General features: G+C 38.9%; 1 protein-coding gene across 10 annotated transcripts in view; it reads right to left on the bottom strand.

Moving 5' to 3' along the window:
- ASMTL (acetylserotonin O-methyltransferase like) overlaps window positions 1-24106 on the bottom strand; it is a 31661-nt gene that overhangs the window by 3171 nt on the left and 4384 nt on the right. For 4 of the 10 annotated variants that reach the window (XM_009666429.2, XM_068922326.1, XM_068922344.1 and 1 more), the window contains exons 4-12: window positions 23589-23653; window positions 21136-21197; window positions 18803-18911; window positions 13047-13473; window positions 9331-9493; window positions 7901-8085; window positions 5760-5889; window positions 4472-4615; window positions 3772-3894 (exon numbers count right to left, since the gene is read on the bottom strand). In XM_009666429.2, the coding sequence (XP_009664724.2) occupies window positions 3772-3894; window positions 4472-4615; window positions 5760-5889; window positions 7901-8085; window positions 9331-9493; window positions 13047-13473; window positions 18803-18911; window positions 21136-21197; window positions 23589-23653 (1408 nt within the window). Of the gene's footprint in view, window positions 1-1628; window positions 3010-3771; window positions 3895-4471; window positions 4616-5759; window positions 5890-7900; window positions 8086-9330; window positions 9494-13046; window positions 13474-18802; window positions 18912-21135; window positions 21198-23588; window positions 23654-24106 lie in introns of those variants that run through there. The other 6 variants (XM_068922388.1, XM_068922335.1, XM_068922396.1 and 3 more) reach the window with 2 other exon arrangements.

Below are 24106 nucleotides of genomic sequence, written 5' to 3'. Positions count from 1 at the left end.
GACCTTGGGAAGTCCCTCGTCAAACCTCCTGCTCACAGCAAGGTCAGCTCTAAGGTCAGATCAGGTTGCCCAGGGCTTCATTCTCTGGGCTTGAAACCTCCAAGGACAGAGATACCATGAACTCTTTGAACAACCTGATCTAGCGGTCGATTATCCTGAGAATGATTTCTTTCTCCTAATACCCAGTACTTGTTTCAGTTTATGCCCACTGTTTCTCATTCTGTTACCATGCACAATAAAGAGCCAGCCTGGTTCTGTCTTTTTTGGTAAGTCTCTTAGGTACTGAAAGATCCCTCCAAAGCCTTCTCTTCTCTAGACTGAAGAAGCCGAGTTCCCTCAAGCTTCTCCTCACAAGCTACGTGCTCCAGCCCCATGGCCATCTTGACGGCTTCCACTGGACTTGCTCAAGTATGAGGGTCTCACACCTTCCTTCTAAATGCTTTCTGGAGAGCCAGCCCTGAATCCCTTTACACTCCATAATGTCATGGACTTCAACTTGTTGAAGTCACGGGTGTGGAAGATGCAGGCAAAGTGGGAGGTTAAAAAAAAAACAAAACACCTCGTTTCTTTCCCCTCTCTAAAAGACCCTGCTCCATTTTCCTGTCAGCAGTTAATAAACTTGTAACAGTGTTTGGAGATGTCTAAGAAGGCAGACGTCATCCGCTGTTCAGCAAAGCGGATTTGCCTACAAATATTAGCCTCCTTTGTAGCACAGTCAAAGTTAATTGACAAAATGAAGCTGGACCTCTCTAGTATAACGGCATTTTATTTCAACAAACAGCTTTTTCATATTCACACCTTGAGAACATTTCCTTTGTGTTAAAACCTAGCAAAGCTGTGGTGCATTACTGCGGATGCCACACCCAAGGGACTAAAGTATAAGATGTTGTGCTTCAATCAGAGTACACTGAGTTTGTATGGTAGCCAAGCATGTTCTATTCAAATTTTAGAGTCAGTGAATACTTAGTACCTAGAGACACAGGTTTTAAGTCTGCAACCATTCCAGGTATGCCAGGTTTGAAACCACAATGCTCTGACTCAAACAGCTTCCAGCTGCATAAAGAACAGCATTATGAAGTTTATGAGTAATTTTATGGAATGAGATATCTAACGGCTGAAATGACTCTCTCAAAATACAAGTTAAATACAATGGCAGACATCATGTAAACACAAAAAAAAAGCCAAAAGCTTACTTTAGGTTTATTCAGTAGCTGGATATTTTCCTTGGAGAGTGACTTATACCTCCAGATAATATTTGTACAGATTAGATAAGAATTAATTTTTAAAAATCCCTAACAGAAGCTTGTTATTAATGGAATTTGGCCTTGCTGGGAAGTCTGATGTTTCCTTGATTTTGTGCAGCTGAAACTCTGTAGTAAGCATGTTTCTCATTATGGTACTTTTGCCTTATTCAGTGCTCAAAGAGCAAAGTAACTTCACTGATTAAATAACCTAAGATGGAGTCTGATAGACAGATGTGAGTAACTCTTGACCTTGCTCATCAACCCCCTTAAATTGCTGAGGTCAGCAACTCAGCATAGACACTGCTTCTTTCACACTGGCTCATTACAGTTATTCCTACAGAAGGATGTGGCAGGCAAGAAACTCACAACTGCTAAGGTAAAAGCTAGTTTTAGAGTGCAGCTTTAATCTCCAGGAAGGATTCTACTACAAAGTACATTTTAAATAGAAAAATAAATATTAATATAGTATCACGAAAAGAAAAGTTAGGAATGGTGACATCAATGACAAATCAGTTGAAGAAACAAGATACACAGTATGGGCTTACTTCTCCAGTCACAAACTGAAACATGAAGAAACTACTATTTCTATATGCAGCTTTCACAAGAGAACTTTTACAATGATCTTAATTCTCAAATAATGAGACAGAAAACAAAGCTATTTAACCATAACCAGAAAAGCCTGAAACTAAGGAACAGAGAGGAACAGCTCTCAGCTAGAGACTGTTGTAAATGTGCTGACTGGAAGTCAAAGACTGCTGAGGTTTGTGACTTTACAGTTGCTCTAGGAGCTCCAGTGTTTCTAATTCTAGCTTTGTCCTATTTTTACTATTACCTGAGGAAAAACATGCTGAAAGAAAGGTATGCTTGAGTGCTTCTGAGCAAAGTCCCACAGAAAAGTGAAGGAGGACCAACAACCCCAAACTGATACATACAGTGTTCACTTTTATTTTTTCATTTCTAATAAAACAAGCAGTAGCCACTGAATATATTGCATAGGGAGAATTCTTTATAATTTGTTGGAGTCTACTAAAATTAAGGTATGAATGCAGCTCATGTAGACTAGCAGTTTGAACTTACCACGCTATACAGCTCTGTCAACTCTAACCTTTGCATAGCCTGCAGAACGAGCAAAGAGAACTGGATATGAAGGTATGTAACATATCGAGTTCCAGGCTGCCCCAGACACTTTGAGGGGTAGAACTCATCCCTACCCAAGCTGCAGTCAAACCTTTTTCCAAAACCTGTAGTATCTATGCTGCTACGACAGGTAAAGGTCAAAAATGATCCTAGGCAACTGACAGTATATGCTGGTTGATAAGTATATTATACAAGTGTTATAAAAGCTCAGTGTCCCAGGTTCTTTCTGTGCACATTAAGGTGACTGACTCTTCCTGAAGCACAAAACAGCATCTAGTAAGTTTCCTGTGATCTTAATTTGTACATTCATGAATCCGTATTTCTCCAGTAGTTGTTTATATTCTGAGCCACTTCTCTGCTTGCCTTCAGTCATACTGAGGGACTGCAGTACAGCTCTAAGAGGATGCATCTTCTGTTCATCAAGCACAATTTCTGCCACTAGCAAGGCACTTCCTGCATTTCCAAAATAACCAAAAGTGGTTCAGTAAAATATTTTTAGCTACATATTTGTAGTTGTTTTGTTCACAGTTTTTGATGGTTAGAGAGGTGCACACTGATGTTTTAATGGACTTCAGTGGAAACCAGTGATGGAAGTTTCCTTTCATTACTCTTCTCCTGTAAGCAACCACTGCATGCCAAAAGAAAGGGAGAGCTTAAAGCACTAGCTCTACTCTGATCTTCAGTATAGTTCAGACCACTTCCTGATTATGCTCTGAAGCTCAGTCTTGTTCCATGTGAATCAAGCAGCTTCTGAAATCAGTCTTAACCTTGTTATATGAAGGCAGGGCTAAGAATCATCCACAATTCTGTTTTGTAATTTAAGAATTATCCTTGATGGCCTAGATCTAGCTCTGAATGCTCTCCTATGAAATAGCTACAGTTTCCTGTTGAATTAAGGAATTAGTAAAGCGTAACAATCAGGTGTTTCTCCCTTCTCTCCTGCATTCTGCCTTTCCCTTTGATCTTTTGTACCGTTCAAATGTAAGAGAAAGCACAAATGCTATATATTTCGAGAAATCTGTGCATAATGCAGTGCTGAATTCCAACATGCCATATTCTGGGTATTACTGAAGTTACAAAATGAACTGCCTCCTCTTGACTAACTTCAATGCCCTTTATTTAGTTAGACTACTCAATTGCATAGAAATAAGCATATACTTAGGTATTTGAAGGTAGAAGACTTGGTAAGAAAGCTACTATGGGCATGACAGATGGAGATCAAATAGTTACATGTACAATCTCCTTTTCTTTTAACAGGCATTATTATAATGCAAGCACAAGTATTGAAGTAAAGGCTACTAGGATTGCAAAAAAATTCCTTTTTAATATGAGCTTTTTATTATCATAATTAACCATACTTCTGTAAACTCAGAAGACTAAAAACCCTTACCTGGTTTGCAAACAGCTGATATTTTGCTTAATAGTGTATGAACCTTTTCATCAGGCCAATCATGAAGGATGCGGGAAAGAATGTAAAGATCTACTTCTGGAAGAGTATCCTTGAAGAAGTCACCTGTTACAAAAAACAGAGTTAGTGCTCTTAACACCGGGGGCGGGGAGAGGATCAGAGGAACAAACACACACACCACACACATGGAGGAACTGGAAGGAATTTCAGCTGAGGTAAAGTAAAAAAAATGTGAAAGAGCAGATATAGGGATACTCTCTTTAACTACAAATCAGTGTATCGTTAAGAAGATAGGCAGATCACAATTAAAAATTCTGTAACTTGCAAGGATGGAGAGAAAGCCTGAAGTAAGAATGGAGAAGTTTAATTCTTTTGTAATCACCATATTAATGTTGCCTAGATAAAAAAAGGCTGAGAAAAGGACATGCAGCAAACCCGCACCCCCTGTGGTACCTACAAATAGGGCTTTAACTCACAGTGCCTTTTTTATCCACATTCTCCAACTATAATCAGTTTGTTTTTTGCCCTGCAGCCTATTTAGCATGGGTAAGCCCACATTGTCTTTCAGCACAAGACACATTCAAGTTGACTAGGACAGCACATTGCTTCCTGCAGCAGATGAGCCTGCTCTGTGCTCCACGATAATAGAAATAAGAGCACAAAAGTTATGTTTTACACTTACCTGATACAAACGTCACTGGAGCTGTGCATGGACCTGAAGGCTGAAAATAAGAGGCATTTGCAATGACTTCTGGAAGGTCAAATACAGTGACCTTCAGATTTGGGTATATTTGTACTAATTCATAAGCCAGAGCTCCAGTGCAACCTGTTAGAAGTTAGAAAAAAAACACCACACACACACATAAGTCTTTTCTCATGGCATTTGCACAGATTTTTAAGACAAGGCTGTATTAACTCTAAGACAGAGGCATGAAGTTAGAATTAAAAGTAGCCAGTAAGCTCCACAAGGAACACTGGCAATAGCACTTCCTAGTGGATAGGTCTTGCAGGTTGGGGAACGCAGGCTTTACTCCCTCCTCTGTCACAGACATTTTAACGTGGCCTTTGACAAGCCACTGAACTGCCCAGTAGCTCAGTTTCTTTGTAGAAGAACACTAGTGAAACCACAATGACTTGTAATTTGTGGATGAAGAGCAGCAGGGGAACTATGAATCACTCACAAAGTGCTGATTTCTAGAGACCGACAACCCCTCCTCAGCATAGTGAATGATAAGACGGTGAGGTCTTAATTTCTGGACAAGTGGCAAAGGCTGCACCAATATTGTGTTAATTCCTCTGACATGCCACACACCTCTCTAGACACAGAGTAAAAGGTTCTTCCTTCACTGGATCTTTTCCCTTTGTAACATCACCCTCTCCATGCAACTCCAAGCATACAGTTAAAACGGATACTAACAAGGAGAATCTCTTCAGGTATATCATTGGTCTTCAAAACGTTAGTGGTCATCTTTGGATATTAAGAATACAAAAGTCAAAAGCAAACAAACTTGTCAATCCATTCTAAAGGACTCCAAAATTTGTTCTAATCAATACAGTGTTTTTCAAGTTTGACACCCCCATATGGAAGGATCCAGAAATCCTTTTTATTTCTGAAAATCCTGAGGAGATGCCAAAGGGCACCATCAGCACAGTCAAAAATGGATCTCCCAGCCCAATATTCTATCAGCTGAGCCACAAACCATCTTGTTTTCTGTGTTATCTGAGCCATATGTCAGTACATAGCTGATTACTCAAATATGTTTGTGATGATTTAATTATTTTAAGCAAGTCAATACTACATAAGTAACTGCTTTCAGCTGTACTTAAACCTGTTTGGATACCATAGTAACACAATACCAGGCAAATAACACTAGATGATTTTACTGCAGTTTTAGTGAAATAATAAAACATGGAACTGAAATCAACTTTTCCCTATAATTTGTATGCAAAGGTTCAAATATAGGCAATACCTCCTAAATCACACGCAGACTTAAACTGTGAAAGATCAAATGCTGTAGCCACATCTCTTGCTGTCAGGTGGGCAATGCTGTGCATGGCAGCCATAAAACGCTGCTTCACCTCCTGGCTCTGGTAATAGTCCTAACAAATAAATAAAAATGAAATAAAACCCCCCACACAGCAGTCAAATTTTATTTTCATTACTAATACTAAACAAAACTAAAACTATGTCTAACAAGGGCAGTAGGTGTTCTTCTGCACCATTAACGTGAAAAATCTAAAATTGAAGGATTAGTTCAAAGTGACTTTGACTAGCTGCTCATCCAAGTCCTTTCTTGGCAATTACAAGCTGTTTCATTGTAGTGAAAAGCAGAAATTTCACTCTTCTCCAAAATCCCAGAGACGTCTTTTCTAGTGTCCCAAATAACATATTTGGATATTTTGATTACAGTCTTGGAGATGTCTCAAGGACTGTTATATTTAACATTTCTGACCCCTGGAGTTGGGGCAGAGAAGGCAGAAAGGGTAATTTACCAAATGCTTTCTTTAAAGAAATATTGTGTCCTTGATATATATTTAATAACACATTTGCTTCATAGCAAGGTGTCTCTAGACTTCAAACTTAGTTTGAAAGAACAGATTTCACTTTTTTCTTCCACTAGTCTCCTAAAACGTTTTCTTCTTTTTTTTTTTGATACATGCCCAAATTGTTTTCATTGGATTCTGACATTTATTCTCTCATGGCAAGAAAGCAACTAAGCAGTTGGACCATGACTTAAAATAGGAAGATTAAAGATCATACTTTGTTTTTGGACTGGTTGAGAAGTATTCAGCACCAGAACTTCAGGTCTTTAGCTTCTGGATGACGTTTCTCTCTCACTCGCGTACAGACTACAGTTATCTATGGCTTTACTAACTATGTAGTGGAAGGATTTCTAGGTACTGCCACGAGCACAGAGGTAACATGTATATTCTGCATACACCGAGCCTAAACTGCTAGTGACTCCTGCCACTAGCATTACCCAAGTAAACTAAAGGCAGTAATCTGGATAAGGTGAACTGGATCTCATCCTGTGTCGCTATCTTAAAGCACCTAACTCGCATATGAATTTAAATACCTACTGCAGCAATCATACTAAAGCAAAGTATCTAAGCTCTGTTTAAAGCAGCCTTGGAAAGATTCCCAAGAGTTTTGTTCACCAGAAATCTAAAAACTAACATTACGCTAACAGTATCTTCTTCTGGAGGTCTTCAGAAGCCCTTGCTTCCTTCCTTCAACTGTACATAAGGGATGGAAATGTTTCTTTTAGGAGAATGGCTCCATTAGCATCTATGAGTTAGGAACAGGATGTAGTCACAAGCAGACTTTGACAGCACTGCTGCCTTAAAGACAAAGCCCTGACACCTTTTCCTGCTCAGTCTACCACCCCTTTCCTTAAACTGCCACAAACATTTATGCAGCCACCTGGTGAAGCAGGTTGGAGAATTGAGTAGTTAAGGCTAGTTATAACACTAAGTGATTCCCCAGTCCTAGCATATCCACCTGTGCTAGCATAAGGAAAGGAATGCTACGGAGATGGAAACAGATGGAGGGAAGGACTGCATTTCTTAACAATGGTATATGCCAGCTTGAAGTATATACAAAATTACAGCCTAAATAAAATATACTGAGCCCCTCTCTACTGCATTTGTAGAAGATGACTTTAAATAGAGCTTTGAACATGCAGTCAGCACATATTACACTGGATCTTTGCTTCCATCAGTACTGCGGGATCAGCTTTCAATGCCAGAAGGAGTACATGTACCAGGTACTACCTGGCATTATATAAAGGCTACACATCAGTAAGCTACACGTGCCCAGAGGTTGTTCTGGGAGCATGTTAGTTGGACAGGCAATACTTTAGCCGGACAATTTTCCTCAGCGCTCTCGAACTTCCTAACATACTCTGTGATTGCTCAGGCATATTCAAGCCTAAAGCTTGCACAATAAACCTGAAGAGAGCAGAAGTGTGGGACTACAAAGTTACATTCATTGTGTTTCTAGTATCCTGAGATTCACCTACTTTCTTAGACAGTTCAGTCTTCATTTCACCCTAGATCAGTTTTTCTGAGCCACTCACAACTAGTTTTCAAACAAATAAATTTACACTACCTTAAATAAATCCTCTGTTTTCTTTCCAAAGGCTCGATGGTTCTGCCTGGTTCCTTCTTTGACAGCAGATTCCAGGTTTGTAAAGAGAGGCCAAAGGTGGTCATTAGAGTGGATAATGTAGCCATGAAGTGAGTATTTACCATCTGAGGTCAGATAGATACTTGCTGCATCTGTATTACTGTAACCTTATGGGAAGAAAACAATTGTAATTAATTTTGTTTCAGCGCTTGTAATTGTCAGCATCTGAAGGCACATTTTCATGTGCAGCTGTTAAATAGCTAGTAAATAGCAATCTTGGAATCACAGTATCTTCTCTGTACAACTGTTCCTATGAAACGGTTCTAAGGTCTTCTCATTCTTAGAGAAACAGAATCATAAATTATTTCTAAAAACAAAGAACTTAAAGTGCCAAAAAGACAGACAGACACCGATTTTTTTTTCTTGCTAGAGTATCTCAATTATATACCTAATATTGAAGGGAGACTATTAGAAGTTCCTCATTCTTCGCTACGTTTCTCAGCTTACGCCTCCTCCTTCCCTTAAACTCAAGCTTTCTCCATCATGTTTTGCCTTTAGGGCTTTCTCCTTGGTCTTGCTCTCTAAAAGAGTTGAAAGATTCCTTTATTTCCTCTTTGCGGCACTTGACCTCTTCAAGGCATACTACTCAAGCAATGTATATGGAAACTTCTAAGTACATAGTGAAGACTGAAAGAGTTAATCCTGTTACTGACTCCCTCACCTACATGCACCTTCAACCATGGTGCCAGTTAGGGGTGCTAAAATTTAAATTGTTGCCCAAGAAAATGGGCATACTCCAGAGCTCTCCTCTCAGTAATACCCTGATGGTCTGCTGAAATTTGTGATTCTATTCTGCTGTTGTAGCAGAAAAGAGAATTTGTCCTCATTTTATACCGTTATATTTATACTGTTTTTATATATATATATATATATTTTATACTGTTTATGGGCTGTTTACACTGTTCCCTGGGACTGCCCATACAGGTTTTCCTTTTGGCAGTGGTCAGTATTATGTCCAGAGAGGAAGTGGGGTACAGTGCCTAATGTCAGTGTCAACAGCAATCCCAGGGTTTCTCCAATAAAGGAGGCTTGAGATGTTCGTTTAGAAGTGCCTGCTCCCACATAAAATAATTCCAGCTTCCATCATTTCAGTGGTGGAATTATTCCCTCCCCCTCCAGCTCTCCCCAAATACAGGCTACCCACAACATCAGGTTGGTCTCTGGGATACAACAGCAATCCTCAAGCACTGATTTTCTAGTGCTTATATGCGGTTTCGGGAAACTCTTCTCCCCTGACTCATGAGACAAAGAGGATAAAAGGCATGGTTTGACCAGTTTGGTCTTTTTTCCTCTCTCATCTCCTCACTCTCCCACTTTTTAATAAAAAAAAAAAAAAAAAAAAAAAAAATCACCCTGAGGTGTTTTCTCCAGTAATCCAAGTGCAGCACATGCATCAAGGAGTCTTTCTGTTCCACACAGGGAAGCTCCAATCTCATTTGCAACATCCACAGCATTCAGTGCACCTTTATCTTTCAGATGATCAAACACCTTCAGCTTAGAGGCTACAAACAGAGCCTGTGTGTAGGAAGTACCTGTTAGTAAGTTACATTTAAAAAACTGCAATCAAGAAACAAAACTCTACCTTTTGTCCTGGACAAACACGTCAGAAGTATTATTCCTAAAGAAAAGTAGCTGTGGAAGAGTGTAACAAAGAACTCCTAATTGCTATGACAGGTTTCCTTTCTTCTCCTAGCAGGTTTCAGGATCTTTAGCCAAGTGACACTGTTCGGGAGACAGGGGAACATGAAAGATACTGGAACAATCTACAGATTTTGTATAAAGGAGACCTATTTATTCAGGTATTTTGCATATACCTTGCTATGAGCACATTCCATAAAGTTAAACATGCTTAAGCATGTTTCTGAATTGATGCCAAAGAAAGCCCATAAAAAAAATTAAGTTTGATTGGCCTAAAAATATAGAACTGGAAAGCCCCACTAACGCAGTGTAACAGCTTCAGTAATTAAGCAAAGATTGGTGATTGTTTAATTTGCCGGAATAAAACTTAAGGGCACAACTCTACTATACTGTGCCCCTTAACAGGACAGGTACGCACAGAATGGGGACAAAACGGTCATTGCCTGACTGTGGAAGAAACCCATATGCAATTCAGCTGTGTAGGTTGGAAAAAACTCAGCTGAACTTGTAGAGAAATTTATTATTTGGAGAGGAACACTAATGATGTGATAATGTATACCTCTCAATTTGTATACCACTCCTGTTTTATAGCTTTAGTATTCTGAAACACAACGTGGAAAACTTAGAACACCTAAAAGCAAAGAACTGATGTAGAACACAAGTGTGGAAATGCACAGAGCGGTCCCTGAATCCATTTCTTCACAACTGCAGGCAACTACAATACACAAAAAAATCAGACTGTCAAGATAAAAAGGACTTCACATTCTGTTTAATAAAAATCAAATGGAGAAAAAGGAGATTAAATTGGGAGGATGGTGTGTACGCATGCAAACATCTAAGTTTACAGCCTTCATCCTCTTTCAAGGTTTCTTCTGTTATTCTAAAAACAACAACGTACAATTGGGATTTATCACAGAATCCAGACCTTCACAATACTGAGCCAACTATCAGGTCTATAACCATTTGGCTTCCAAGACTCGCCTAATCTTTGGACAAATACCACCTGGAAAAACCCGAGAACAGGAAAGAGAAGGTAGGAAGATATGGTCAAAACCTTGGCAGATCCAAAATACTTTTTACCATTCTGTAACCCTGTTTCAAACCAAAGATGGCGAGGGGGTGCGGGGAGGGGGAAATCTGAACAAGGATCAGGACGTTCGCCAGGCTATGCAAATTCAAAACATATTAGGTTTAAAAATTAAAAAAGTTATTTAACCCTGATCCTCTACTGTTCTGTAACAGCAGCCCTTAGGAGTAAAGCAAGTGGCAATGTTTTTTTTTTCCTCTGCAGCAGACTTCAATCTGCTTTATAAAGACTGAAACAAAAGTTAGGGTTCAAGATGATATAGACAGAATTTTTAATCTGACTAGATGCCTTTGTGCAGTCATCCTTACTCTACATGCGGAAAGAGTTGAGGTTTTTCCAGAGATAACAGGAATAGTCCGTCACAACTGGTAACTAATTTTAGAAGGCCTAAACCATTAAAAAAAAATCGCATTGGTTCAATATGAGAGTCAGTACTTCACTGTAGGACTGTAAGCTGAATTTCTGGGAAAATAAAACTTGTCTTCTGTTTCTATTTACAGTTGCCTCCGTCTCTTGCATTGCACAAAACTTGCATTACATCACAATGAACAGTATATATAAACAAAATGCTAGCAATTCTCCATATTTTGCACTTAACTTTGAGAAATGATACGCAGCATCCTACTTTTTCAAATACATCGACATGTACTCCCTGTGAACACATCTCACTTGATGAGTCTGGCACTAGCCCTGGAAATATCTGCTAACATAGCCTGCTGCTGCTGCCCAGTTAACTGGAATTTTTGTCCAATCATATCTGGTTTTAATTCACTTAACTGTATTTGCATATAACTAAGAAAAATATAATTGCTCTAATGTACAGCCTAACACACAGCAGCCTCCTGTAATACCTGAACACACTCTAGAAAGTCTCTTAATGTTTCCTTTAGTTCTACTTTCCTTTCTGGAGGAGACAGCTACACTTCCATTTTAAATACTATGGAAGTACTCACAAACCTGTCAGTCTCAAGGCAGCTTTATCCCAAAGTTTTCAGCTCTGCCTTGCATGCCTGCAAGTAGCTTGCCCACAGATCTACAGTAACCAACACCCTACAGTTTTCCTTCATATCCAAGCACAACTTTCTGCTGTTTCAGCAGAACCACGGCCCATTGTTTTTTGTCCCTGTACCCCTGTCCGCCCTGGCCAAGATACAGTCTATCTTCAGAGCCAGGTTTGTCATTTCACTGCCACTTCTATGTTTTTTCACCACTTCCTGAAGCCTGAATGACTTGACAGATCAAAGATCTACTTAGAATGCCCATTTCTCCTTCACCCTCTTCACTGTTGTTTTAGCTACGCTGGAGCTCTAAGTAGAAAACTTGGCACTGTTTTTAAAGCATCCAACTACTCCTTCCCATGACACTTGGCTGCTTGACAGAGCATGCCGAGATCTTCAGTTTGTGGACTGTTCTGTGTACGTCTCCATCAGCTATTGCATTATCAGTTAAAAATACCCTGAATGTGAAACAGGATATGAAGCATATTTCATCAATAAGGAACGAAAGAAATGATTAACATCTTCCAGAAAATCATAATGCAAAGAATTAAGTGTTAAAAGGAAGGAGGAAAAAAACTGTGACAAGCACTGTATATACGTTAAATAAATGATAGATAGATAAATTAAACTTATAAAATGCCTTCTCTGCAAATAGTATCTAGAAAGTTAACTCTATATTTGATTGTGCTCCTGTGATTGGTACAAAAAAACCCAAACTCAAATAGTTAGCAAGAAATTCACATTTCTTAAAAGCATTTTTAAATTTCCCTACAGCATTCCACTTTGCTTACTGAGTAAATTTTGCATAATACATTTCCGAGGCTCTCGTTACATGGCAGCCTCACACTTAACACACAGATACCAAAATCACTATTGTAGCTACTGGAAAATAAATTATGATCTTACATAAACTACACTGAATTAGACAAGATGAAAAAAGGCACACATGGGGAGCAAGGGGTCTCTTCGGTAGTATTTCCCAGAACCCTGAGAAGCACACCTGAGGCAAAACATGCAAGTCTGGGGCGGGGGGGGGGGGGGGGAAGGGGGCCGGAGGAGAGGCGGGAAGAAGTGTCTCTTTACTTCTGAAATCAGAAGATCAGTATCCTGTGGTTAGTTCAAGTGTCATAGACCAGGTTAAAGCCAGTAATGAAAACACTTCACCATATGAGAAGTTTCAGCTATTTTAATTTTAGACTCTCTAGAACTTATACTTAGTTATTAAGACATTCTTACCCAGGCTCAAATATCTCACATTACCTGCTAGTATATTAAAGTCCAATGATGCAATCATACATCAGTAGGAACAGTAGTGAGTATTCTTGGAAGGGTTTTTTGTTTTTACCTTTGAAGCTCTAAAACCATCCATCAGCTCTAGAATTGTAGATGGGAATTTTGCTGCGTTTTCCAATACTCCATTCTGATTTTCCAAAGGCACCATAAAAGCAGTTTTGACATGGTAACTGTCTTCTGAATTGCAAACAGGTCCTGAAGGACGTGTCCTACTACTGTCCAACTTGTTAGCACCTTTATGCGCTGCAGAATTTGAGGATTCACTTTCTCCATCACTTAGGTTCTCAAAAGTGTCCACAGAAGGGATAGAGTCATGCTTTATATGGTGTATGCTATGTTTAGGGGGCGGACAGTACAACTCTACTAGCTTTTTGCAGAAGTGATTCAGAGGAAATCCCACCACATTCAAAAAGTCTCCGTGGACATACTCAACTAACATTCCACCGAGGGCCTGGATTCCGTATCCACCGGCTTTGTCCCTGGGGAGAGAAAAATATACAAAACAGGTGTATCCAACTACAGTTAATATAGAAATTAAGAGTAAAGATAGCACAAAGTAATCCAGCAGTACTGCAGAATCTGGCATACAGCATAATAGTAAGAGGCTCCAAGTAAGAGGCTAGGCTCAACATTTCAGTTCATGAATTGCAATATAAATATAAGGATCAATATAAGGATCAATATTTCTATTAGGGGTGGGTAGCCTAAGGTCCTTGAGCTTCTTCAGACAGTCCAAGTGCTGTAGTCACCTACGGTGGAGAATGCTGGGTAACCTATGACACCACAGTCTGACTGCAGTCAGACGATGTAGCCCCAAGTCCTTGCTACACTGGAAAGTTAATAAGCATCACTAACGCCAACATTGCCACTAGGTCACCCAACTGCACAGCAGCCCTAACCCTATTCTAAAACAAGATGAGAGATCCTCAGAGATTTGTTAGCCCCAAGAGGAGCTCGGATTGAAGTGGACATCTTAAATCTCAGAGGATTATAGCACGTCTTTTGGCTCTCAGTCATGTGAGGACCAAAAATGAAGGAAGTTAGGTTGCTCCTCTCCAAGAAAGTCCTGTTCAAACACACAATCCACTGCTGTCCTCTCAAACCTATCCAGTTCTTGTGTAACCTCAAGGAAATCAATAAAGTTGTGGTTTTCAGCAAGGTGCTCTTACATGTTCCTGTCAATACAAGTAATTTGGCATTACACAGACAGTAACCTTGGACATCCAGTTTCTCTTCAGAGGCAAGTATGCAAATTCCATTGTCTGGAATCAAATTGCACCCATGCTGATAAGGCATGATAGAACCAATGATTTTATTGTTCACGTCTAAGGAACATGGCAGCTAGGAGTACGTTTACTACATGATAACATTAGAATCTGAAAGACAAAGTCAGAGAGCTCTGAGACAGAGATTAGACACTTTTATTCAGATGTACTGACCTCAGATAGTATGGAATTACACCACTACTTGCTAAAGAGAAGATTACTGTACAGAAAAAGTAGATTAGATTTCTACTCTAAGATTTGATCAAAGTCAGCTCTTCATATTTTCATAACGCATTTCCAGATTGCCCTTCAGATGCTATCCCAGGGAGAAACAGAAGAATGATCAATATCCCAGGAAATGGGATTTTGAATTACTACAAACTAGGGAATGGGGCTTTGCCATTAGCCTTGTAATCAGCCTGCATTTTGATTAGCGCTGTACAGCTCTGTTTTTAAAATATTCCTTCCTTAACAACATGTTGAAGACTCACAGTGATAAGAATAGTCTTAACCCAGACAACCTAAAAGGTCCATTTTTAAATGAATTAACACTCCGGTAGGATGAAGTTGTTCTGGTATATGCTGACAGAAAGGCAAAAACATATGTTTTGGCCATCAACAGAAGCAGTATCATACTCCTAGACAGAATTTTAACACAATCAGCCACCTCTTTATTTTTCTATAGAAATTTTGTCTTCTGGCATGAGATCCAGAGGCAGATCCTCTACTACAACCACAGCTTCTAGTCCGAAAACATGAGGCTATGATTAGTTATCAATTAACAGTTCCACTGATTTTTAAACTAGTCTCCAGTGCTAATAGTCATACTGTATCAGTATTTATACTTTATGCAGCTATCACAATAACTGGCTCCTGCAATAAACTACCTAATCCCACCAGCTTCTGTAACTGGATGCTTTTACTGGCATATTGCTAACTTTAAGGGCTTCATTTAAAACATACACAACAGCAACTAATTTGCATTACAAGTAACAGAAATGGATCTTTCAAGATCACTGCTGTGACCAAAACGTTTTTCAATAACTCACCTTTGTAGGGCATATATGATTTCAACAGGAATGTGTGCACAATGATTTCAAAAATAAAGAGAGCGGGGAAGAACAAGTTTGTTAACCTGTGTTCTACCTGAAAATGCAAAATTAAAGTCTATTTCCTTAATCAGCTGCAAAACTGCTTTACTCATGTCACCAAAACAATATATCCACATGTTTAGATATATTTGAATTGTACAACACAGAACAAAAGCTCATATAATCACCACTGCACTGACAGGTACTATTGTTCCTACAGACAAAGGGAGATACTTGGCTGGGTTTCGGGCTGGTTTCCAAAGGAAGCAAGCCGTGTGCGACTTGTCATACACATCTTGGCCCATGTTCAGAGTGACTAGAAAAAAGGACAAAGTTCAGCCACATTAAACAGGCCATCCGAGCTAGTGACTCAGGGCTACCCAAGAAGTCAACAAAAAGAAACAAGTACATCACAATTAATCTCCACTGAAGCAAACATTTAAAATAAGTCAGAAGAGATACTCTAAGATTTCTTGTCCCTCTCTATCAGCTACCAGGGGACCCTAGGGTATCCAATCCGAGTTTGTCATCTTCAATGGAAGCAGAAGTTGGACCAGTCCACCTTTAGTTCCTTTTAGTATGAAGTTAGTGGTATTTGTAAAGCATTGTTTACACAATTACTGTCCCCACAGAGGTGAAGAGAAGCAGAACTGAGTCTCTTATCTTGGAAGAAGCAACAGCTAGACGCCCAGGCAGCACGCACACAGCATGGAATCAGTGAGAGTCCTGTTTCCATTTGCCAATTAAACAGACAACTTGCAAAGCAGCTCAGATGGGCGGGTACAAGAAATAAATTTGCTAGTAGTTCTGCTCAATGTGGAACAACTTTTTTTTCCATACAGAGGAGTGAACTGCATCAATATGGTAAATTAAGACAAGATTCAGAATTAATTCTGGTATAAGGAGGGTGCAACTTGGCTTACTTCTGTAACCCTGTGCCTGTATGTACAGGCTGAGATTTTTGCTCTTGTGCTCTGTGACACCCCAAAAAAATCCCAAGCTGTCCATGTGTCATTCTGCTCTTAGATTGTAATTACTTGCACAACCTGAAAAATCTACCTGCTTACATCCTACAGCTTTGAAGGAAACAACTCTTGCACAAATCATGCAAGGAAAGAAATTTATATTCTATGCTTTACTACTTCATAGTTAAATTTGAAACTGCTTCGGGCTCTGTACCCATCTCTTGGGAAAGCGCAAGTCCTTCTGGTTTCATTGCCACTATTCAGAGCAACAAAGCTACTAAAACACACGTTCATTTTAATATCTTCACATTGGAAGTTGTGAATAGAGACAGAAGAAGTTGTTCACAAGGGAAAGAGATTGTAGCATAAAATTCCAGGCCAAAGAGGCTAGCAGAAACTGAGTCCACTTGTTATGTAAGCCAGAAATATTTAGGCTCACTATGGTCCAGCTCTCTTTCTACAAAGAATCAGAAAGCAGAAAAGAGACCCTGCCAGCAGGCCGAAAATCCCTGACTGGAAAGAACAGTGGGGACAAACCAAAAAAAGAAGAAAAAGAGCCCATCTTTCTGCAGCCAAAACACTGAAGGATTTTAGTCTCACCATAGCCTATGTTAAGACAGTGGTTTTCCCTTCTCACTTTTTTTTTTTATTTTATTTTAAACAATATACTTCTAGAATTAGTTCCTGTCTTACCAGTGACTGATTTTTACAATATTTTGTATACCAATTTTATCCTCGCTATAACAAGGACAACTCAATCTAATCCTCAACAGCATAGAATTGTATCAATTTTCATTTTGTGTAGTTATAAAGGACTTAACGACTCCATGAAAAATTAAGTTATATACTCATTTAAAAAAACAAACAAATGGTCACTTGAACTGCAATAGTGTTTTAAAATCCATAAGCACATGTGCACTTGTTACACACGTGTACAACCTGTATGGATGGCCACATGAAAGAGGGCCCAAGAGAAACTTACCCTTACTGTGCACTTACTGTTTTGCACAACTTACAGGCCACTACATTAAGTGGTTCCTTCACAAGGAGACAGTAAATGCTTCCTACTCTCTTGATTGTAGAACTTCAGATTTACTGACTTCTGCTCCAGAGAATGGCAAAATATATTCTCTGAACCTCCAGTCCCCTGATAAACTTTCTTGCTCTCCCATACCACGTTAGCAGAATGAACAGAATTACCCAATCCTGCTCCAATCCTGCTGCACCACAGCAGTACTTTTGCATATTCTTTCAGAGGAAATGCTCAGAATATTCAAAATATTTCTAAATCTGTCATTCTTCCTGAAAATCTTTGGTCATTTCCCCTTCAAACTGCAACTTTCCAGTCAGCAGCCTACTAACGATAAACGTTTCAAACCTATCTAGGAATTTCTGCTATAAACTGTATTCTCTCCAAAACATTTTTCCCTCCATAATCCAAATTAACTTCACTCTTTAGTGAGCTCAGCACCTTACATTTTCTAAAAATATGCCCAATTCACACATCCAAAGGTTATATTGGTTCTTCTTTCCACAGTAAAGCATGACTACATTATTTTGTATCAAAAACAAGCATAATGAAACACCACAGTTGATGTTACCTTCAATTCTGATTGCATTATACAGAACCAAATGTTTACCCTCAGATCACCAGATGTAGTCCACAGTGCTTAACATTGCCCGATTTGCCTTCGGCTAGTAGAAGGGAAAGGCAAATTCTGTAATGTATCACATGAATTTCTTTTTTGTCTCCAAATAATTACTTAGCTCTTTATTTAGAAAGTGGTCAGCCTCATCTTAGAGGCCGTCAGGCATTCTGCTCTCATTCTCTACTATTTCTGTGGGAAGAATGTGCTCTGTAAATAACTGGCATAAATGCAAGTGCTGAGGAAACAGGTGTAAGCCAAAAGACTATTTATGGCAAAAGAACACATGTGTAAGTTAGCCATCAGGATAAAACTGAAAGTTATGTCAGTGCTTCTCGTTTCAGAACGGTAGGATTTTAGACTAATCTTATTCCCTCATTTGCTTTTTGCTAGGCTAAATAAGCCAAGTTTAGCTCCTTTCAGTAAGTCTCCAAAACTCTGATTACCCTCATAGTCCTTCCATTCACCTATTTATTCGAATGAATATCTTTTAACTATGGCTAATGAGAACTACAGCCATTTTCTCAGGTATCCAAGCTCCTCGAATGCCTCAGGTAACAGAGAGGTAATTTTATATTAGAAGAGTATTTGCTGTAATCCAGAATATTTCAGTCTTCATTTTTCAAGTTTGTTAGAGTACTAAAAAGGTCATTCAGTTTCCCTGGAGCAATGCTAGTTCTAGACAAGAACAGAAAACCCATGTTGCATCAGCCACACTACCATCTGACACATACAGAGCAAAATTCCACAGAACACAACGCAAAGTGTTTTATGGTGAAGGCTAGTAATATAGTGTATGCTATTCTCAAGCACTCTGTGCTAGCTTCGAGGTCTTACTTACATTGGCTCCCCACTATGTATGTATTCCCACAAAAGCTCTTCAGACAGGTCAGAAAATTTCACTTTAGTCTCTTCATAGAAATCAGTGACTTCTGTCTCCAGCTGATTATCTGCAAGCAGAAAAAGGTTTCACTACAAACAGAAATTGTAGCATGAAAGTATAGTTTAGAAAGCATAACATATCTCAGAGTTAAACTTCACTTCATAGACATTGGATAATTTTGCTGGGGAAAAATTAAAGGTAGGTGCTAAACAGGTGTGTTGGATGATTAATAATGCTCTTTAGGAACAGTGGAATCATGTCTGTTTACTTCTTTCTGCACATACTCACTAATTTTCCAAAAAAAACCAAACCAAAAATCCCTCCCACCCCCACTTCCTACCTCTGCAGTCCTATCTTAATCTAGCAGGTTGTTCTTCCCGATACACTCAAAGTTAATTATGTGCCTGCAGCAGGGCTATTTATGTGCTGCCAATGTATATCCAATAGTGAATACAAGAAAGGCCACAAGCATCCCTCTAACTTTGCTGTCCAAGAACTCTTAACAATGCAACACAGTTAAAACTATTACATACTCCTACATGCACAGCTGCACCTGTACTGCAGGTCGTCCAGCAAACCTCACGGTAACAGTCTTTGACTGCAGAATCACAACAGAGCCTTAGTTTCATCTTTCAAGAAAGAAGTGAAGTATTTCAGACCTCCATATGTGAAAGTAGTTGTGAGACAGTGAGAGGTGTTCCAAAGCACTGCGCAACTGGATGCGGGGTGCCCCTTGCATGGGTACTCTCTGAATCTGGCATCACTACAGAGAAAGGCTGTTACAAAGCACGTTCCAAAGAAAGTAGCCTCGCAAAAGTAAACCTGCAGCTGGTCATTAGTATGTTAAGCATTACTGACTGTCTCTTTCTTGCAAGATTGAGGTCAGTATCTCTTGTTACTGCTGTGCAGATCTCTAGTTACCTCTCTTATAACAGTGAAAATGCCTTAGGCAGAGTATGTAAGAGATTCACAGTACAGATCAGGGGAAGACTGTTATCCAACTGCTAACAGTGTAAGTATAGAACACCACAAACAAACCAACCCACATATGTAATGACTTAGTTTTATTTATCAACATTGAAAGAATGTTTTTAATCAATCTTCCTATATAACAACTCTTAATTGATCTATCAACTAACAAAAGTATTGCAGAAAAATCTTCAATTGATTGCACTGCTTGAGGAATACACTGATTTATTATATTTTCCTTATCAGAATCTGTTTTGGTTTAAATTTGTAGACTTCAAACGAGATTTGTTGTCATAGCATCAGCACTGCAATTCTGTGTGTTTTTACTTTCCTCTTAGAGTAAGTGACAGGCATTATTACTCTTTCCATATAGTTCACATGAACCCCTTGACAATCTATTTATTTCTTTGCCAGTAGCTTCTCTTACTGTGTACGTATATTAATAAGGGTACTGGATCACTGACATTAGCTCTGTTACAAGAGCTAAGAGCAATCATTCCAATAAAGATTTTGAAAATTGTAAGGAATGCCCACAGAAAAAGAGCATCTCCAGTGAAATTTGAGAACGGAGCCTTGCAGAAGTTCCATTACTGAAATTTTGGCATGATTATCACATGAAATCCCTCAAACTAAACAATCCTAAAATTATATTAATGATGCAGTGCTCACTAAACCACTCATTTACTACCTAAGTGATCTGTTAAAGAATGTAAGTTTATTGCTCCCTACAGTTCATTAAAAGATTGATGCATTAAGCAATGAAGCCATTATTTTACTCATCCCTTAAAAATGAACTAAAATTTCCTTTTTATTGGGGGGGGACCCCAACAACAACACTCACAAAACTAAGTAGTAACTCCACATACAGCAACCTCTTGCAAGTATCAGCAAATAAGTAGAACACAGGAAGAAAGCCAGTACAAATCAGATTCTGCTCAGTCTTGCATTTTGTAGTACCTTACTTGTATTTCATTTAGGACATTCCCACAAATTTACATGGGTCTAAAGTAGTTCCATAACTTTTAGACATATTACTTGTAAAGGCTATTTTCTATGTCGTAATCCTTCTTCCTTTGTGAAAATTGAATGCAATACAAACATTAGCTTTGGTGGGAAATATCTATACATGTGTGCACATACACACATACATGCGTACGCACATATACATATTCATAAGGTAAATTTTATCTCGAGTGGGAAGCCAATTCAGGCTGCGTATGAGAAGTCCCCACCCTCTGTTTCTTCACTTGTGTACATCATCCTTAGAAAAACAACTCATTTTTTGAAGAAAACACTAAACTTCAATAAAGTAACAAACGTACCTTTACTGCTGCAATGTATAATTGCCACTCCTGTGAAAACACTGTGCTCTTTCCCACTCAACCTATCAGGGAAAAATGTGCATTAATAAAGTTCTACGAAATTTGTCATCTGCAAGAGTCTTCTACGAGACTATGTTACTACAACTTGAGAAAGAGACCACTATATAAATAAATCACTCAATGGCTCAATGTATCCTAAGCAAATACGTTTAATTTTAATATAGTTGAAAGACACTGGCAACCAACCCCTCCAAATACTATAAGGATTCAATTATTTCAAATCTTCCTCCTACCAATGTCCAAAAATCATTGTCTACAACTTAGGAAAGTAGTCAGTGATATCCATCTATTTACCATACCTGGGGAGAAGTAAATAATTCAAATGCGAGAGAGAAAAAAAATAATAGAAAACCCCACTATCATCACAGGCAACGTCAGTGAAAGTTGATAATACAGAGTTAGATAATACAACTTTGATTAAACAAGTGGTAGGTGACTACAGCTTATGCATTTGTTTCATCTGGATGACTGCCCTGCTATAATCCCATGATGAGTGAGAGCAGCAGAAGCAGATTGTAGAGGGAAAAAGCTGATCTTCACTCTAACCCAGGACTGATGCACTCAGCTCCTAGCTGAGCTGACTGCTGCGTGAGAAGTGAGAGATAACAGGGTCTCTCTTGCTGTGGCTTCAGAGTACTATACTGTGCCTAATTAACTTTGAGGGCTTTTTAAATTTATACATTTGATGTAAACAGAAGTGCAATAAATAGCATGAGAACTTGAGTTGAAGAGACTAATTAAGGAATTGTCTCATACAGATTAGCCAGACTATTACTTAATGTGAATAGAAGTATCTTGCACTCTTACTATCTCCCACAAGATTCAATGCGAGTAGTTGTAAAAAGATAGATTAGGGAGTGAATATTTCAGCCTGACACTTTGGATATATCTTGGATACAATCAGCACAATGTACTTTTTCCTGCTAATACTGATCACAATTAGCAGGAATTATTAAAAAAGAATTTCAAATACATTTCATATCCATGATTACAGAGACTGAGCTACTGCAGACTTCTAACACACAACCTCTATTTTAGAGGTAGTACAGTAAGCCTAGCCAAAAAAAAATATTATTTCTGGAACTAACCAAAATTGGCATGATTCCAAGCAAAAGCATATAGTAGTGAGGAATCCTTTGTCAGAGATTCCTTTGGGAATCTCCTACTAATAACATATGCTGCTCTCATTTGCTTTCTTTTACTACTACTATTGAAGTTAACATCATGCTATCAAGAATCACAAACACAGCTTAAGTTATCAGTGCAAAAAACCAAAGAGACCTACAGGGGGAGGGAGGGGGAACAGACACACACCCCTCAAAGACACCTACCCCTTAGAATTCTCTCTAGCAGATTCCTGAATTAGCTTGTTTGTTTCATCAGATCACATTCCATGTCTGTTGTTGTATTCCCTCACGACCACAGATGAATGCACAGTGGATTCATCGTATCTCATCTTTCATAAAGAAAATGACTAGAGTTTTAATTAGTAGGTGTTTAAGAAATGAAGTGCTAGTGAAACAGCTTTTCCTGTGTTAAGAAGAGAGGACTGTAAAGTCACAGAGGTAACATTAAGCTTGAAGGGGAAAAGGATGCTCCAAAAAGAGAGACAGAAGCCTCAAAAACTACCAGCCTACTCCCCATGAAGAACTCCGACAGAAGTGGAGTTTTTCCCCTCAGTTAAACTATAAATCCAAAGCACTGACACCGGGGTTGGCAGAAAACCACAGAGCATGACCCCAAGACAATTCCCAACTCATTTTCTCATAATTTCTATATTGAGTGGATCTTATCTGAAGGTAAAGGAATCAGACAAATGTTTACTCTGTTATAGAATGTTATTAGAAAGGAAATTAGCAAGATGGTTATCTAATGAAAAAAGTTAAACTAAGGAGATGAGGCACTTTTATGCCTGATACTTTCAAGGATACAAAGTACCAGAATGTAAAGCAACAGTCAATGAACACATATCATTATGTACTTTCTTGTACATGCAACATCCTGTCATTAAATGTCAAGCCTCAGAGCACCACTGTGATGGCTCTGCCCTATCTCCCCTCCTTGTCCCTTTCTTGTATCACCTGATGCATATAGGTGGTCCTGTGGTACAATGACTCTGGAAATTAATCAAAGGGAATATTTTCCCAGCAAAATAAAAGGCTTTGTTTTAACCCTGATCAGCTCCCTAAGGTGCAGGAACAAGAACAATTAGCCGGGGGCAAGATCTAGCCAGTCTAACTCTTCCCAGTGGCATAACTGGCTTATACTGTTTAGTAAAAAAGTATTAAAAAAACTTGTGGGCATAGAGTTCTTCATATATTACAAGGAATTCGTACAGCTCCTGCTACAACAGCTTAAGTTATACATTTGGAATCTTATTTAAAACTACAAACCTTGATAGCATCCTATATGCATCTTGCTTATCAACTGGTTTCTCCAGGATCTGCTCACCCACAGTCTAAAACAGAAAAACAAAGATATTCTACTGTTATGTCTTACTTTTCTGAAACTGAGATAGGACATAAGACTTTGAAACCATAATTTCAGTCAGGCCTTCAAACACAAGTCTGCTGAGCCGGGTAAGAACCACAGATACTTGAGCAGACAATTTACTGACAAGCACATAAGTGCAACTATGTAGGCCACCCTCTGGTGTCAGGAGCTTCCATAAACAAGAGGGTAATTCAACCTCGCCTGTCATTCACTGTTCACTCTCTCTGTGGAGACCGCAGGTATAAGCAATGTCTGCTAAGAAACCTAACATCAGACAGCTCACCTAATCTAAACTTCTTGATGGTCAAAAGTCGCCCAATAACAGAGTACTACACAGTAGCAGATCTGAGGCACTACTTATTTAATACTGGAGTCTCTGAAAGACAGATAACACTCAGTTTTTGTGACAAATTTATGC

Source organism: Struthio camelus, chromosome 1 (genome assembly GCF_040807025.1).
Source record: "Struthio camelus isolate bStrCam1 chromosome 1, bStrCam1.hap1, whole genome shotgun sequence".
NCBI lineage: Eukaryota > Metazoa > Chordata > Aves > Struthioniformes > Struthionidae > Struthio > Struthio camelus.
This window is presented reverse-complemented; position numbering and strand designations above follow the sequence as displayed.